This window comes from Ambystoma mexicanum, chromosome 6q, assembly GCF_040938575.1.
Source record: "Ambystoma mexicanum isolate Mex_15411 chromosome 6q, UKY_AmexF1_1, whole genome shotgun sequence".
Classification (NCBI taxonomy): domain Eukaryota; kingdom Metazoa; phylum Chordata; class Amphibia; order Caudata; family Ambystomatidae; genus Ambystoma; species Ambystoma mexicanum.
The window spans coordinates 407,251,333-407,264,892 of record NC_090937.1 but is presented as its reverse complement, the minus strand read 5'-3'; the positions used below and the strand labels follow the sequence as shown (position 1 = coordinate 407,264,892).

The window sequence follows — 13,560 nt, the reverse complement described above, 5'->3', positions numbered from 1 at the left end:
AAAGAGAGCTTCCCCGGTGGACTGTCGTGAGGCCTTTGCTGGAAGGGAAGACAGTAACCGTGGGCTATGATCTCCAGAACCCACTCATCTGAAGTAATGGCCCGCCATTCTCCAAGATGCTGCGCAAGTCTGCCCCCAACCGGCGAACCATGGGACATGGCATCATGACTGAGTGGACGTGGCAGTGTCTGAGGGCAAAGAGGCAGCTGCCCGAGCAGCTTTGGCACCCCGAGTACCTTGCTTTCCACCCCTGGTACTCCTACGGTGGCCCCTTTGACTGGCAGCTCCTCTCGATCTACCAAAGTAAGAGTAGTACAAAAAGGAACCTCCCCTTTATTGCTGTCCCCTAGGACGAAAAGGCGGAGGTTGACGAACTACAGCGCTCAAAGACGTTGCTGCACCTCTGGAGGTCTGCAACCTTTCAAGGCTCTCGTCAGCCTTGCTGCTAAACAGATGAACTCCATCAAAGGGCATGTTCAGAAGCCGGGATTGCACATCAGGAGCAAACCCCAACTTCCACAACCACGCAAACCTGCGTATCATGGTGCTCGCAGCCATGGACTGGCTGACACAGTCTGCCGTGTCCAGACCCGACTGAACGGATTCACACATGGCATCCTTGCGGTCTTGCACGAGAGCTAGAAAACCATCCCGTTCCAATATGCTCAGCCGCCAAAGACGCACAGTTCCACAGAGTGTGTGTGAATCTCACTAAGGCACAAGTGGAGTTGGCCGCCTTCAACGCCATACCCCCAGCCGAAAATACCTTCCTCGCCCAACCATCAAAGCACTTATTGTCCTTATCAGGAGGGATGGATATGTACGCAGCCTGCTTCGAGGAGGCTGTAGCTGCCTGCACCACCAAACTCTCCAGAGTAGGGTGCGTCGATAAGTAGCAGGGGTCACCACTGGATGGGCGGTATTTCTTCGGAAGCTACTTATTAACTGCCGGTAGACTCTCCGGAGCAGTCCAAGCCACCGCCACACTTCTTTGCAAAGCCATGTGAAATGACAACACCGGGTCAGTGGGTGGACCATGATCCAGGATGTCCATCAAATCATCCTGAGCAAAATCAACAGTTGGAGCAGACCACCCCAAGTATTCTGTCACCCTTGACATGAGACGCCGATAGGAGGAATCCGCATGCGCCCCAGTCTCAGGTCGGCCAAACTCCACCTCCGCAGAGGTGTCAAGGCCACTAGCATCATGCAATGACTGACGGAGTTCCTCCATCTGACTATGCCCAGACAAAAGGTCATCAGGGACATAGGAGGCACTGCCATCTCCTCATCAGACAGTTCCTCAGCCTCTGAAATATCCTGCAAAGTTTGGAAAAACTTCAATCTAGGAGGAGGAACAGAGTAGGGCTCAAAAACAGTCCTCACAGACTTACTGAGAGCCTCCCCCAGAGGTTCCACAGCCCCCTGGGGCACCTCTGGCAAATCCTCCATAAACGGCATCGAGGGTGCTGAGGGACCGGCGTGGACGTCGACCGAAGCACCGACGACTTCGACAACTTCTTCGAGGACAGAGCCCCGTTGATGACTTCTTCAATGGCAAATCCTCGAGAGAGCCCCTCGACGCACAGTGCTGATGGGGTTGAAGCTTTCTTCGAAGGCTTCACAGGCTCCGACGGTCTCAATGGCGTCGAGGACCGGGACCTGGATCTGACACGCTATGGCGATCTCCCTTGTCCGAGCGGGACCTCGACAGCTCCCAATGATCGCGCCGACCGCCCAAGCCCGAAGGCGTGCGAGTGGTGGACGAGCCCATTCCTTGCTGGCTTCTTTTGAAGGCGTGGACGGAACTGGGCCTTGCAACTCAAAAATCGCTAACATCTGCTTGCGGAATGCATCCCATTCGGCCAGCGATGAAGACTTGGTGGGAAAAGTCAACCATCTGGCGGAGTCCTCCTCCGACGAGGGCAGGGAAGGCGACCAGTGATGGCACTTCCTAGAATGCCTCTACGAGGCAGAGGAATGGCGGGAACCACTCCTAAACCGAGACCCCCTGGATTTTCGCTGACACATATAGACGCCCCTCGAGTCATCGGTCGAAAGCCCATCGGACTTTGATTTATGGGGCTTAGACGACTACCTACCTTCAATTTCTTCTTACATTCCCGCAAGGCCTTAGATGTCAGGGACTGGCAATCCTCGCAGTCGTCAGTGGCGTGGCTTTCGCTGATGCACCAGAGACAGATGTCGTGCGGGACCGTGATGGACATCTTCGAACTGCAGTCCTGACATTTTTTAAAGCCTGACTTTGGGGTAGTAGAAGAAGATGAAGCCATCGCTTTTGAAGAGAAGAATCGAGCGCGCCGAGATTCCGAAGCAAACACGTTTGTGGAAAAAATGGACCTGAGGCTATGGGCACCGTGCGTCCTATATATAACATCTGGTAACGTCGACCCTCGACAGAGGTCCTCGAGGGACAACGGATCGACGCCATCGATGCAGGACGCCCTCTGCCAAAAAATTTCCAAAGCAGCACAACTGTGGACATTACTTGTCATAGATGTGGAATACGTCGGAGGACACAAACCCCTCGAAACACCTAATTGTATGGGGGAAAATTTTTTATTGCAGACCAAAAATCTAATACTGCAAGACAAAGAGAGGGGTTGTTTCACAAACTGTGTAGTAAATAGTATTTACTAAAAAGGACTTTAGGAAAAAAAAAGCGATAATTCACATAGTAAAGTAGTAAACATGTATAGAAAGGGTGACACGCTATTGATGCCACTAACATTGTTGCCGGGGTTAAAAAACCAAGACCTGCACCAGACTATTTGCTTGATAATGAATCCCGAACATTAGCCTCCCTCAGGCTTAGTGATTTATTTGGCCAGGGAGAATAGGGACACTTCTAAACAGGACAGCAACAATTTCATATTGATAATAACGGATCTTCTCAAAAAGATACTGCACATCTTTTCTTTGTTTTTTCCCCCATTAATACCCCAATATTGTGCATATTTTGTGTCGCCAGATTCATATGTGTCGAGAGACAGATGATTATGTCATTAATGGCAACTGCCCTCCCCCACCCCAATAGCATAAAGAAGAGAAACGCTATCCACTAAGGTGACTGTACCGGCCTTATCCTGGATCAATACAGGAAGAGATGGACATGATGTAACTAAAGATGGCAAGAGTAAGCAAACCTGCTGTTAGACTGACATACATACATGCAATAGACATGAAGCAAGTACGCACTCACCATGAAGAAACACAGACATTAGGTCAAATGGGCATTTAGACACGAAGAATATTGCTTGCACCATAAAGACACGAAGAACATAACATAAGCAAGGTATAAGCTGAAACGCAACCCAAACGATATACAAAGAGTCGATTAATGTAGAAACACAACAGTAAAAGGTTGCCATTTTTGTTCAAATAGAGGTCGCAACACGCATTGAAATGAATAGAGGTCTCGAAGCCCTATGAAAACTCAACTGCTGAATCCACTGCAGCACAGATTAGTGCTTGACGCAGGCATTGGCTGCATAGCTCCTCTTCAATGTTGTGTTATGGAACAATTAAGGGAGGGCTTCAATGGTCCAGAAAAGAACATGAGATAAGGATTCCCAAAGCACAAGACATATTTCTCTTAGATGAATTGAAGAGAAACCAGCTTTTGAATGCCAGGTGCTGACTATTTATACATTAAAACAAAGTAAATAATGGATCAACCAAGTCCCCAGTGGTTGGAAAAGTAATAACACTCATGTTCATAGCAGCGAAAATCTCACGTAATACAGGACAAAATAATTCAGAACATGGTCTCCTCACAAGTGACCCATAACTCAAGAAAAATGGGCCTCATTACGAGGTTGGAGGCAGCCATGGAGCTATTAGCTCCATGGCTGCCTCCAAAACCCTACCGACTCCGCCCTGGTGAATGGAGCAATTACCAGTCCATTCAAAGGTTTGGCGGGACCGGTAATTCCCCATTCACCAGGGCCCTTCCCCATTCCCATTTGAGCCCCCATAGGGCTCAATGGGAATGGGGAAGGTGCTAATAACGGTACCACAAATTGTGGTACCATTATTAGCTCCAGAGTCATTTTGCGGGTCCCGTCCTTAACGCCTGGAAAACCAGGCGTTAAGGGAGGACCCGCAAAGGGAACTCGTAGTAGGACGGTAAGGGATTACCAGCACCGGTGCACTTACCGGTGCCGATAATCAATTACCGCCCACCTCGTAATGAGGCCCAATGTCTGTTAAGGCCAGACACGACACAGCACCTGTCTTGACTCCCCACCTGTTCTCCTAATCAAGGCGCTTAACATGGACAAATACATACAAAAGAATATTTTGACTCTTGGCCTAGGGATAGGAGATAGCATCTTATTTAATTGGAAGAACACAGGTATTCGACTTCTCACCCCTGACTCCCATTTTTTACTTCATGAGCTGATGACCTGTCATTGACATGGTTGGTGAGCAAGATACCAGCCAATAAAAACTCTTAATGTTCCGCCCAGTACATGTTGCAGTAACCAATAGTCAACTTTAAAGATGACATATACTCTCTACTATCAACTTAGAGGTGGTCCTAGGTGGACCCATCAGGTAACAGTATAACCAATGGAAGGACTAACCCGTACATATTTTCTATTTTTCAACAATTCGCTTAACCAATCCCTGTACCCCGTAGGTTGTGCAACCAAGATTGTAATAAGACGTCAATGGTGGAGAACAACGAAAGCTCACAACTATTTTGTTTGTATGCTGTCCCTGTTTTATGTGGAGTTTTAATAAAGCAGGGTTTTGCCATTTACTTTGACGCTTTCCGTTATTGGGTGTGAGATTTATCAGCCTATCTGTTCCGTTTAGACTGGGTTACCCAGTCTACCTTTACACATATGTGAGAAAGGACCTCTTGGTTCCTCTAGTGTACATATTTTCCTGCTTGCCTTTCATCATGGAACCTGTCCAGTCTCAAAGAAGGATAGCAGTACTCAAACCCGATTTAGATGTGTAATTTTCACGAGTACAAGCAAACTCGCCGTTGTATGTGACCTAAGTCGTATTGAGACATCACAATGTTCATTTTCAAATATGTGCATTTGATCTTGGTGCAAAGGTTTATTTTTTATTTAATGTAAGACAGCGGTGCCCTAAAACTACATTGCTTCTGTACTAGGCATATAAAGAAGGTGGCATTTCATTTAATATGTCTTTCCTTACCTGTAATGTTGAAAATTAGTTTAATTTTCTGGTCTGCACTTGCACTGGAAATCCTCCTGTGTCTTTTGACTCGTAAATGTGCTGTTTTGGGAGGTCCAGCCAAATGCTTTTGTATTTGCTCTTCCTGCGTGCCGTCGAGGAAGTCAGCGTAGGTGTAATCTGCACGGTCCGCCGTGCCCCAACCAGCAGGTCCTTGTGATGAAGTGAAATGAACACAGACATAATGCACGCTGGGCTTGACGTTCATTTTATGTTTCACAACACTAACATGAAAGTATCTGTACATATAAACCATATATTCTTAGCACAACCAAAGGCTGCCAATGCTTTTAATGTGAGGGCAGACCCGTCCCAACCTCTCTCGACTATTCAGCTGGGTTTTAGAATTTTGGAAGAGTAGGGCTGGATCTCAGGGTTAACAAGTCTGTGCATCTGGGGCTAACATTTAAAAGTTTGTTTTCAAAATGGAACAAAGTTAATTCTTTTAGGTAGATAGGTCCCACACACGAAGCCTCACTTCAACATGTAGAATTTGCCTATGGCTAAGCACATCCGGCCTAGTGCACACATAGTCGTCCAGACTGAAACACCGGATGTACCTCAACACCTCTACCACTAGCATGCCGCGACCACCACCCGAAAGGAATTTGGTATAGCTGACCCACATAAACTCTCTCAACAACAGCAATCTATCTCTAACCCTCAACAGCACCCACCCATGTGTCTGACCTCTCTCCGGCTGCTTAGTCGAGCCTTGCCAGCCACCCAAGTCCTAGATCGGCAACTTGCACACACGCATCTCCTAAACTAACCCCCTAGAACTCTCCATGGACATCGACTATGGTCACCAATGGTGTTCAATCAAGAAAAAAGCACATTGAGGCCACACAAGTGGGAAAGAGCGCTATATAAATAACAAAATACAATGCAATACAATACAATGTGTGTCTATGTTACTTTATAGCACTCCATATAGCCAATTCATGGTAGGCTTTGTTATACTAGAATTATGGAATTCAATGGTAGGATATCACATTCATACTTGCGTAGCCCTGTGCGAAAAGACTGTTTTCAAGCGTGGGTATGAAGTCTACATTGACATAACGACAACCAACCCCAAGTGGGTAATGAAAGAACCACCCTTGCACCGACATTGCTCCTCAGGTGGTCATGGTTTTGCTTCGAGGCTCGTTTAAATACACATTTCTTGAATTGGGATCAGAACACGAGTGAGCAGTGAAAATGTTAATGACTATTACACATTTCTAGGGTCTAAAAATGCACAGCTGGCTTAGATGATTCTCCTGCTTTAAAACAAAACTGTTTAGTGTGCATGCACGTTTTGCAGTACAATTTTAAAATTACCTATTGCAAAGCCATTTTCATAGTCATAATTGTATTCCAAGCATTGCCTCTCGGACAGGTCTTCAAGTTTGCAATCAATGTCATCAACGTCATTGCAAAAGGTGGGGACCTGCAAATGTAAGGATGAAAATCTATGAATGCAAGGCAAGGTGCTTTCGGATGTTCATATGTGCAGAGGATTCAAAGCTAGTCTCGGAATGAACATAAGGTGAAAGCGAACCTTGGCATTGCTCTCTTAGAAACCTGCAGCCTCTTTGTTTTTCCATGTTCAGGCCATCCCTGCACTAAATGCGCATAGATACACTTCTTTCAAACAGATGCTTAGCTTGTTCATCTCGTCTGTGGGTTAAATACTTTCCTAGCCATTCGAGGCAGCCTTGGCACCACAGGTTTGGAGCTTGGTATTTGATAAGCAGTGGCCATTCTGTATTTGTAGGCAATGTTTAATGTTGGCTCGTAGCGATGGCATTAGCCACCACTTTGAGAAAGAACAAGTGGCATTGAAAGTGTGTTTGGGTTTGACACTTTGCTCTGACATTTGTTCAGGGGTCCATGCACACCAGTAGCATTGCCAGTGGCACGTGCTCTTTCTTATTTAAACTCCTGTCAGATTAAGGAGATTTTGAACAGATATGTCCACCTGAAAAAGCAGATTCCCTACGTGTAATATGGAAACTGCATGTATTAAGTAATTGCTGGTGTAATAAAAAGGTGCTCCTCAAAAGTGGATATCAGACACTTTATAACGCAGTTATCGTGTTTCAATATGAATGCATTTAAACTTGGTTTCCATCCGCAAAATGTATAAATTATGTTTCTCCTGTTCCAGCTGTAATGTATGTTGTATTACCTGTAAGGATGGTGATACGCCAGAAAATAGTGATTGCACCTTGTGCCTTCAACAGCAGTACACAGATGGGGTCGATATACCAAAGTGTGTTAAAGGTGCAATCTCATTGACAAATGCTGTGTAAACCAAGCCCATGGAGGTTTTTAGAGCCTGGCCGATGCTGAAATCCACGGCGTTCATGAAGGCTATTTAAAGGTTGCAGTCCACTAGCTTTACACTGGGTTTCCGACTGTCTCCATGCATTGCAATGGTTCAATGGCAGATTTTTCGCCAGCTTTCTGCCGGCAGAAAAGCCAGTGTAAAGCTGGTGGTATGCTATCTTTAAATAGCCTTTCTTCCACTGACAGCAATCTGACAGCAGTGCAAAACTAATCTGAAAGCATCAGAAGGTCATGTCAGATACACTGGCTGTAATGTGAAAGAAATCTGAATTAATATGATGGAAATTAAACACTCAACTTTCTATGAATACTGTTTAGCATAATTGATCCTCTAATGTAAGAAAACCAGATGTATTAACATGTAAATAGTAACAAGAATTGAAAAGACAAATGGAAGGAGAACTTGATTACATTTATTTGTTCTTTTATTATGTTAGAGACTACACCAGCATTTGTATGTTGTGGAGCAAGGTGTCATTGGCTGTTTGGGGTGGTATGTTCTGTGGTTGATTGAGGTGTGTGTGCGCAGTGTGTTTGTGTCAGTTCGGGCGGGATGTGCTACAATGGCGGGTCGGGTTGCGCGTGTGTTTTCGCACAAGGAGGTTGTTGTTGCCACATTTATCAGTGTTTCAAGGGTTCGTGGATAAAGTGGTGCGCTGCATGAGGTTTGTGGCCAAGGTTTGAGACACGGCCTACGTGGTCTGGTCAGGTGCTGTTTTAGGGTTCACGGTTGCAGTGGGGTACTGCAAGGAGGCAAGTAGCCTATGTATTTAGAGGTTCACGATTGCAGTGAAGTGCTGAACAGATGTGCTGTATATCGTGCATACAGATTCCAAAGTGTGGCTTCCCTATGCTAGGAAAGAGAGAACTAGGGAGTTTATCAGATAAAAAGGGCAATCCAACAGGAAGAAAGAGGCTTATAGCATCTGTAGGACAGGGGAGTCTTTAGAGCTTTTCTGAATCATAAATGATTTCTTAACCCAAGGGAAGGAAGGTGGTAAATTGTCCCAGAGTTATTGTTCTCTGCGGGTTGGGACACATAAAAGCATTTTCGAAAATGATTGAAGGGAGAGTGCTCAAGGAGTGGGGGTTTTTAGGGAGAATTCTCATAAATGGCTGATTTCCCTTACCTAATGAGTCCCTCAGCAGCTTTGCTGGATTTCTAGGGTTTATTTTTTTCACCTGGTAAGAGTGCATGCCTTTTTCCCACTCTTAAATGTGTTTTGCTGTGTTTGTTTTCACTTTTTGTGTGATCTTGACCACTGGAGTCTCACATACTCCATGGCCTCATATTTTCATGTGTGTTACACAGCACCTTCAGTGCAGTGACACAGGGTTGTCTTTGAGACTCCTCAGCCACTCCATTTTCTGGGGCTGACTACTGTCCCCCACAAAAGGGTAAAGTTGCCATTAACTTTGCTTTAGTCACTTTAAACCACAGACCCAGTAGACCCCATCTTACATGGAATATTTGAAAGAGTTAACTCTTATCCCTTTTTGTCTGTGCCTCTTGGAGCATTGTTTCGCTCCCGTTACATTAAAACTTGGCTGGTGGCAGTGGTAACTACCCCATCTTTTCTACCGCAATTATCTTATATAAACGTGGTAATGTTTTAGGCTATTATATTAGCCTCGAACATAAACCCGCTTGACCAAATACATTTTATTTTTGCTCCGGCTGGGTTTATTCACCATTTCTTTTTGTTAAAGTCTTCCTTGTGTTCTTCTCTGCGCGCCAAACCAGGGATGATTCTTTTGTTCACTCTCTTTTCGCGGGCTTCTGCACAGAAGCCCTCCTTAAGGCGCCTGAAAGTCTAGGTAGGCAGGATGTGAGGGAGGGGTTTTCAGACCCCTGCCATGGCTTCCCTTGGTAACCCAAGTCACACTCCTGTTTGATTGGCTAAGGGGACTGTCCATGCCAGGACAGCCTCCCTGCTGTGTGATTGACAGTCAGGCTGTATGAATGGGGGAAAACTGCATAAAAAGCAGGTCTCTGGGACTGGAAAGGCAGAGTCGCCACGGGAACGAAAGAAGCAACGAGGAACTGGCAGAAGAGTACCCCTAACACGACTGAACCGCCCGGTGAAGCCCTGCTGCAGGTCTGAATCTCCAGAATCCACCGACAGAGAAGATCTTCCAGGAAACTTCTTCCCTTGAGTTGGTGGGACCAACATGTTCACCCAAAATGCAAGCCAGGACCCCTCCTCTGGTCGAATTCACTGTACAGAGCTACAGTGGACCGGATAGCCAGGAAGGTCGGACCCTGCTTGGGTTTTAAGGAGTGCACCTTTTATCCATTTCTTTGCTCTGCTGCTGGTTTCTTCCCTGGGTAGTACAGGACCCTCCAGTCTTCCTACTTCGTGTCAGTCTGACTGTCGCTTCAGGAACCGTGAGCCTGCAGGAACTACCAGGAACGTCCGCCTCAGCAACAGCTCCCTCTCTGTTTTAAGGTACTGTGCAAATCCAGTTGTTTCGTTCAAACACAGTGAAAGTGTTTGAAATCTTTCTCTAATCTGTGGGCTTGTCCTTCTCTTCTCTTTGAACTAACTTTTGTTTTAACCAACCTCGTCCGGAAACCGTGCCACAAACTTTACCACAAACTACCCTGAACTGTGTGATCTTAAGCAAAATAGTTTTGACCCATTGACTTTGGCCTTAAGCCTTTCTAGCTGATCTCCTCACTGAAGTTCCTCTTGTTCAACTGCCCTGAGTACTTAACTGTTGGTTTGATCTAATTTCTAATAACTTTGTCTTTCCGTCCCTTTTAAATTGCTGGAGTGCCATTTTTCTCCCACTTCACTTTGTGACCTTAACTTGTCCGGAATTTAAGGGAAGTGGTGTGGTGTATTAAGATTGTGATTTTTGACTTGCTTATAATAGTGTAATGTTATACAACTGAAGAGTGAAATAAATGTATATGTGTTTACTTGAAAACCTTGTGTCAGTGTTTGCCTGAATCATCGTAATTGGTGTCCTTTGTATAACTATCTTGTACTGCTCACTTACTCTTGAAATAAGTCTGGCTGTGCTGCTACTGCTACCACTTTAACAGTGTAGGACAGGCTTGTACCAAAGGTGAATTTGTACTGTCACTTGTAGTCTTAATTGTGTGTGGTGTTCCCAAAGGGTACTGCATATAATTCTGCCTAACACAGGGTAAGATGATATGGTCGCTCTGCTGATCAGCAGCCGGCATGCAGGTGCTGCAGTCCCGAGCGCTGCATAAACATTGTCCTAGATACATGCTATTTGCGAAATTTATCTTGACATTATCAGTGTCAGCACAGCCCAGACCCAGAAGGGGAAAGTCAGGAAAAGGAAAATCTCCTTTAAGGTTCGAAGTACAAACGAATACAAAAAACTGCTTGGGTTATGGCTACAGCCTGAGGTGTCAAGGAGAGGGAATCATCATTTGTGATTGTGAGATTCCTGAAGTTTTGTACTGGATGTGGACAGGGGCCCAGTTCTTTTGCGAAGTTCCCACCTGGCAAATGTTTGCTGCCTCTTGGTACGCAGACAATTATAAATGTATTATTTGGATGTTTGAAACTAGTAATTAGTTGCCCAATATCAGCACAGTTATAATGTAGAGATTAAACAAAACTGACATCAGGGCAGACCTCTGGGGGACCTACATGTTACTTCAGGAAAGGACGCCTAAACCGAGGAGTTCAGGAAGACCGCTCTCTGGCAGCCATAACTGCTCCCTCGGACGTCTATTGGTTCTAGCCTGGTCAGTAATGTGCCATAGTCAGCAGTGTTAAAGGCTGGCAACAGGATCTTATATGATCAGGGCTTCAACAGTACCTCCATCTGCATGAGCTACCATAACATGTCCTGTCAATGCAGCCACGTAAACAGGGCTGGTAATTGGCCTAACATTGGCCAATATTGAGGGAAGTGGCTGAGTCTTTTTCTAAAAGGCACATCAGCATGCTTAGATGCTAGATTTTAAGCAATTTTCTTGTGGTGCTGCAAAATCACTAACCATTTAGAATGGTAGATCGTTTTTGCGTGGCTCAGAATGTGTTATAGCCTCTGAAAGAGGGTGCAAGTGAAAGGTACACACATGTGGACGGAGTCCCCCACTTCCTTCATGAGTCCCCCCACTTTTTTTCTGAGTGCACCCCGATATGCTAATTTCTGATGACGCCACATTCAATTGGTATGTTAATGAGTCCCCCCACTTTTCTTTTTTTTTAGGACTTGACCTCTGCAGTCTGACAGCTATAAAATACTCTAACTTCAGGTAAGATTCCTGTGTATGCCTCGAATGTTTCCCCAAATGTATCTTGTTGGTGTTGAGATTGCTAAACCTTATTTATCAGTGATTTAACAGACTGGGGGCCTGATTTACAAAGACCTTTTTCAATGGTCTCATGGCTGTAATGTTCTCCTATGCAGACATACGTAAACGGTAGCTAACAGTTTAAATTTGAAGTATTCTGATTGAAAATGTGGGTTACTGACTGCTATTGTGTCTCTTGTGGGTGTTATGTAAACCTTCCAGTATTGTGTCCACTGAAAACAGATTGCAGGATCACTATTCTCCTGCGGATTTAAACTGTATTTCATCCATTGGCAAACATATATTTCACAACAATTGATAACAAACTGACCAAATCAACCAACTTGGCTAGGGGTGCCACTGTTAGATCTGGTCTTTGTGGCTAAAAAAAGACATAAATTGTGTGATTGTTACTGTGTGTGTTGGGACCCAGGGTTAAGGCCCGAGGACGGGGTAGAGGAGCAGTTGAATGTATTTTCCCTAAATTCACCCCCTCACCACCGTCATGCTGGAACAGCAGGAGAAGGGCCCTATATGGGACTCCATGTGTTGTTCCTATACCACATCAAGTGTACAAGAGATGATATGTACTCCGACAACAGTATCAAATGTACCTTTGCACTGAAAATGTGGAAGGATGCCGTGTGGAAGGATGTCAGCATGCACCATTGGACATCATGGAGCGCTGAGTGAGACCTGATGAGGGCAGAGGGATGTCATGAAACACATATACAAAGCCATACTGAAATGATATGAAAATACTGAAGAGGGAAGATGTAACTGAAGTGATAAGAGAAATATGTATGAAGTGATAAAGTAATCATGAATGCAAAAGAAGACCAAGTAACTTGCTCACCAATAAGTGTAATTTCGCAGCAACACAAGGTAGATGAGATACATAGAGGCTTGTTATGGAGAAAAATATAATGTGGCTAGGATGGCCTTAATTGGAAAATTGACACCGGCTCGTGTTAAGATTCAATTCAGCTACCTCAGAAACAGATCAGGGTTGCAGAGTCAGGAGACGCTGGAAGAACAGCTTTGTGTGCAAAACAAAGAGGAGTCTATGTTGGCTTGGGATTAAGGATGCTATTTTTAAGGAATAACTGCAAAACACGAAGGGAGGCAGATGGATAGGCCATGGACGAGACATATTTCTCTTAGATTAAAGAAGAAGAAAACATCTGCAAGAACCAGATATTGGACAATTAAAAGTGCATAAAATCTATACAGGATAGAGTGAGCAAGTCTCTAGAGGCCAAGAAGAGCAATGCCACTCAGTATAATTAAATCAAATAGCAGTAAATACGAGGCTGGCATGGACACATTCATGGTCTTTTCAAATGTGACTCAAAAGTCGAAAATCAAGGGCTATTCATTAAGCCGCGGATGAAGATAGTAATGTGCTTACACTCCCTTGAGTGTCCTAGAACAGAGAGCAGGCTACAAGGTCAACTGCAGATGGAAAACTTTGGCTAATGGCCGGACTGATGAGATATGATGGACTAATTGGGAAAGTGGAGAGTAATCTGATATGATTCAAGCACCTGGCCTACGTTTCACTTACGTGCTGCTAGCCGAGACAAGGTTGGGTGAGAATGCCAACCAATCATGGGTTTATGGAGCAACCTGCTTTACAATATTGCATAGACAAATCGGCCGCCAGTTTGTTTGCTATAATCAGTATTATATGTATT

The 13,560-nt window shown here is 45.0% G+C and overlaps 1 protein-coding gene across 2 annotated transcripts in view; it reads right to left on the bottom strand.

Moving 5' to 3' along the window:
- Positions 1 to 13,560, bottom strand: part of SVEP1 (sushi, von Willebrand factor type A, EGF and pentraxin domain containing 1) — a 1,471,106-nt gene that overhangs the window by 660,683 nt on the left and 796,863 nt on the right. For both annotated transcript variants that reach the window (XM_069630907.1, XM_069630908.1), the window contains exons 14-15: positions 6,565 to 6,673; positions 5,200 to 5,391 (exon numbers count right to left, since the gene is read on the bottom strand). In XM_069630907.1, the coding sequence (XP_069487008.1) occupies positions 5,200 to 5,391; positions 6,565 to 6,673 (301 nt within the window). The remainder of the gene's footprint in view (positions 1 to 5,199; positions 5,392 to 6,564; positions 6,674 to 13,560) is intronic.